General features: G+C 45.6%; 1 protein-coding gene across 1 annotated transcript in view; it reads left to right on the top strand.

Moving 5' to 3' along the window:
- Positions 1 to 5,000, top strand: part of LOC108410878 (dematin-like) — an 81,016-nt gene that overhangs the window by 58,520 nt on the left and 17,496 nt on the right. The window contains exons 8-10 of the mRNA XM_037535984.1: positions 380 to 424; positions 690 to 839; positions 2,894 to 3,030. Of these exons, the coding sequence (XP_037391881.1) occupies positions 380 to 424; positions 690 to 839; positions 2,894 to 3,030 (332 nt within the window). The remainder of the gene's footprint in view (positions 1 to 379; positions 425 to 689; positions 840 to 2,893; positions 3,031 to 5,000) is intronic.

Raw genomic sequence — 5,000 nt, 5'->3', positions numbered from 1 at the left:
CTCAGACCAGCGCAACACACACTAACACACCACCACGACCACGTCAGTGTCACTGCAGTGCTGAAAATGACCCACCACCCAAATAGTACCTGCTCTGTGAGGGTCCATGGGGGTCCTGACCACTGAAGAACAGGGTAACAGAGTATCAGAGAAACAGATGGACTACAGTCTGTAACTGTAGAACTACAGAGTGCAGCTATACAGTAAGTGGACAGTGAGCGTAGAAACAAGGATGTGGTCAGAACGTTACGCCTGACCGGTGTATGTATGTAAGCACCTCTGTGTAATAATAATGTGCCCCGTATGTGTGAAATGAAAATGTACAAAAACCAATTTCCCTCTCTGACTAATCTGATGAAACCCTTTTCCTTCTTCACAGATAACGGCACCAACATATACAAGAAGCCCCCTATATATAAACAAGGTAGGAGAAGTATTATGGGATGGACTGTCTGATTAAGAGTGTTCTTCAGCCTCTTATACTGCAGGTTTATTATTCTGTTTTTAATCTTAAGACTTATTATTTACTGACCGCTCTTATTCATTCAGCAACTACTATGGACGGCTCTGTTATGAATTCAGTATGAAGTACTGAGAAACCAATATTTCTTACTCAGTATCTACTGTGAATTATTCAGTCCTAACCCCTGTCATGTTGTTGGTTGACTGTTCGTGTTTTGTTTGTGTAGATGTATCGGGTCATATCCCCCACAGTAAGCACATGGAAGATCTGATTATTGAGTCGTCTCGGTTCCCCGGAGCTCAGCCGCCCGACCCCAACCAGCCCTCCAAGATCGAGACCGAGTACTGGCCCTGCCCTCCATCACTCGCTGTTATTGGTACACTCTCTTATTCACGCTCTTCAGTCTGTATACGTCACTCTCCCTCCCTCTCTCTCTCCCTCTGTACGTCTGTATTCTCAACGCTAGAAGACGTGCTGGTTTGAATCTGCTTCATTCGGATGTTGTTGTACCACCGTAATTCCAAAAAAGCTGGGACTGTGGGTAAAATCAGTGATTCATAAATCTGCGTATAAATCGGCTTTTATCCGTGCTTGAATGAAAACAGTACAGCGACAAGATACGTCATGTTTTCTCTTATCAGCTTCATTGTTTTTTTGTAGATATACACACCAAAAAACGCGCACGGGAACAATTTCAGTACAGGACCCTGTAACGCGACAGAATGACGCGGACGCTCACAGATAAAAGGTGAATGGGAGGCTTTACTAGTGCGAACAGAATCCACAGTCGCAGTCAGGTCACAGGCAGTGGTCAAATCCAGAAAAGACAATATACACAGAAACACAAACATAACCAGGCAAAAGGCAGGTCAAAAAACAAGGCAAGATAGAGTCAAAACAGGAATGAAGAGTCAGGAATGAAGGGCCAGGAATGAAGTGCCAGGAATGCAGAGTCAGGAATGAAGGGCCAGGAATGCAGAGTCGGGAATGCAGAGTCGGGAATGAAGGGCCAGGAACGCAGAGTTGGGAATGAAGGGCCAGGAATGCAGAGTCGGGAATGCAGAGTCGGGAATGCAGGGCCAGGAATGCAGGGCCAGGAATGCAGAGTCGGGAATGCAGAGTCGGGAATGCAGAGTCGGGAATGCAGAATCGGGAATGCAGAGTCGGGAATGAAGGGCCAGGAATGCAAAGTCAGGAATGAAGGGCCAGGAATGCAGAGTCGGGAATGAAGGGCCAGGAATGCAAAGTCAGGAATGAAGGGCCAGGAATGCAGAGTCGGGAATGCAGAGTCGGGAATGAAGGGCCAGGAACCTAGAGTCGGGAATGCAGAGTCGGGAATGCAGAGTCGGGAACGAAGGGCCAGGAATAGCGCGTCAGGAATAGCGCGTCAGGAATAGCGCGTCAGGAATAGCGCGTCAGGAATAGCGCGTCAGGAATAGCGCGTCAGGAATAGCGCGTCAGGAGCTCTGTGGAAAGAAGCAATACCTCACAATGAGACTATCTACAAGGCCAGGCTTTAAACTAAACTAATCAAGGAAGAGCAGGTGCTGCTGATCAATACTCTGGGGAACTTGAGCGTTGATTGGAACGTGAGAGTGAGGATGGAGTCACGTGATCTCCCAGGGGATTCTGGGAGATTGAGTCCAAAGAGAGTTCAGAGCCGGAGGGAGTCGTGACACCAAGACTAGAAACATTGTGAAATGTTCCAAAAACATTTTAACCTCTTGTTCTCTAGGGTGTGTTTTGGTTGTTCCATCTGAATCTATGTGACCAAATCGTGAGGCAAATTGTTCAGTAACTGCATGAAATAAACACTTTATTTATTTATTTATTTATGGTAAAATCTTCCCTCAAATGAACAGAACGTGTGTTTAATGATCTCCACATATCACTCCATGCTTACAGTTTACTGCTGAAGGCCAAAAATCTCTGACGCTCCGAAATGTTTCCAGAGCAGATCACTGAAGAGACGCCGTCTGTTTATAGTTTAGAGCCCAGATTTGGGGAAAAACGGGTCGACTTTCAGTAGAAAAACAAACTGAGTTCAGCTTCTTTTATTATAAGGGTTTAAAATGACGTCACCGTCTATTAGACTGGAGAGACAGGTTTCAGTACAGCTGCTACTGCTTGTGGCTACGCTAACATACTTTAGTCCATGTTTATAGATACTACTGAGTCATACAGAGCCAGAAACCACATCGTCAAGTCTATTAGAGACACTGAAGCACGACACATGCAGTCAGCACCATGGCAATTATAAGCTGCTTTCTCTAGCTGCACTAGTCTTGTAGCGCTGATGGAAAAACATAGCAGTAAACATCAGACACCATGTCTCGGCTGATCAAGTGTATTCGGAGTAAGGAGGGAAAGTGTAGCTTTAATCCACAATCGCCCACGAAGACTCACCCCACCGTGCTGTTGGTGTTTCAGAGACAGAGTGGAAGAAGAAGGCTGCGTCTCAGAAAGCTGAAGGAGAGGACGGCGAGGATGAGGACGAGTATGATGAAGGAGATCTGTCGGACGACATGTGGAGACTCAGACAGATGCAGAAACAGGAGCTCAACAGGGTAATGATGATTAAATAGCCGGTGAGACGTCATCTTCGCTTAAAGGGGAATTCCGGCCTACAACGACAGCTTGATGTTATTTGTTGTGTTGTGCGGTATCCGGTACAGTATATGGTACAGTATCTGGTACAGTATACGGTACAGTATCTGGTACAGTATACGGTACAGTATCTGGTAAAGTATCCGGTGCAGTATCTGGTACAGTATATGGTACAGTATCTGGTACAGTATACGGTACAGTATCTGGTAAAGTATCCGGTGCAGTATCTGGTAAAGTATCCGGTGCAGTATCTGGTACAGTATCTGGTAAAGTATCTGGTAAAGTATCCGGTACAGTATCTGGTAAAGTATCCGGTGCAGTATCCGGTACAGTATCTGGTACAGTATCCGGTGCAGTATCCGGTACAGTATCTGGTACAGTATCCGGTACAGTATCTGGTACAGTATCCGGTACAGTATCTGGTAAAGTATCCGGTGCAGTATCCGATACAGTATCTGGTACAGTATCCAGTAGCGCTGTATCCCTCAGTCTCATTGCTCCGACAGAATTCACGATTTTATATCATTTTCATGTTTGCATTCACCAGTGCTCTCGCATTACACTACCCAGCATGCATCTTCCAACCACAGAGAATACCTGTGGTGTCAACCAATCGTGACTGCTAGCCAGGCCACTGAGTGTGTTTACAAGCACTTAATAATCAGATGATGGGGAAACTCCAGGTCTACATGAGTCAGACAGTAATCAGATAATGGGGAAACTCCAGGTCTACATGAGTCAGACAGTAATCAGATAATGGGGAAACTCCAGGTCTACATGAGTCAGACAGTAATCAGATAATGGGGAAACTCCAGGTCTACAGGAGTCAGACAGTAATCAGATAACGGGGAAACTCCAGGTCTACATGAGTCAGACAGTAATCAGATAACGGGGAAACTCCAGGTCTACATGAGTCAGACAGTAATCAGATAATAGGGAAACTCCAGGTCTACAGGAGTCAGACAGTAATCAGATAATGGGGAAACTCCAGGTCTACATGAGTCAGACAGTAATCAGATAATGGGGAAACTCCAGGTCTACATGAGGTCAGACAGTAATCAGATAATGGGGAAACTCCAGGTCTACAGGAGTCAGACAGTAATCAGATAATGGGGAAACTCCAGGTCTACAGGAGTCAGACAGTAATCAGATAATGGGGAAACTCCAGGTCTACATGAGTCAGACAGTAATCAGATAACGGGGAAACTCCAGGTCTACATGAGTCAGACAGTAATCAGATAACGGGGAAACTCCAGGTCTACATGAGTCAGACAGTAATCAGATAACGGGGAAACTCCAGGTCTACATGAGTCAGACAGTAATCAGATAATGGGGAAACTCCAGGTCTACAGGAGTCAGACAGTAATCAGATAATGGGGGAAACTCCAGGTCTACAGGAGTCAGACAGTAATCAGATAATGGGGAAACTCCAGGTCTACAGGAGTCAGACAGTAATCAGATAATGGGGAAACTCCAGGTCTACATGAGTCAGACAGTAATCAGATAATGGGGAAACTCCAGGTCTACAGGAGTCAGACAGTAATCAGATAATGGGGAAACTCCAGGTCTACATGAGTCAGACAGTAATCAGATAATGGGGAAACTCCAGGTCTACAGGAGTCAGACAGTAATCAGATAATGGGGAAACTCCAGGTCTACATGAGTCAGACAGTAATCAGATAAGGGGGAAACTCCAGGTCTACATGAGTCAGACAGTAATCAGATAATGGGGAAACTCCAGGTCTACAGGAGTCAGACAGTAATCAGATAATGGGGAAACTCCAGGTCTACATGAGTCAGACAGTAATCAGATAATGGGGAAACTCCAGGTCTACATGAGTCAGACAGTAATCAGATAATGGGGAAACTCCAGGTCTACAGGAGTCAGACAGTAATCAGATAATGGGGAAACTCCAGGTCTACAGGAGTC

This window comes from Pygocentrus nattereri, chromosome 29 (genome assembly GCF_015220715.1).
Source record: "Pygocentrus nattereri isolate fPygNat1 chromosome 29, fPygNat1.pri, whole genome shotgun sequence".
Taxonomy (NCBI): Eukaryota; Metazoa; Chordata; class Actinopteri; order Characiformes; family Serrasalmidae; genus Pygocentrus; species Pygocentrus nattereri.
Note: the sequence above shows the minus strand (reverse complement) of the source record. Positions and strands in the feature narration are given on the sequence as shown.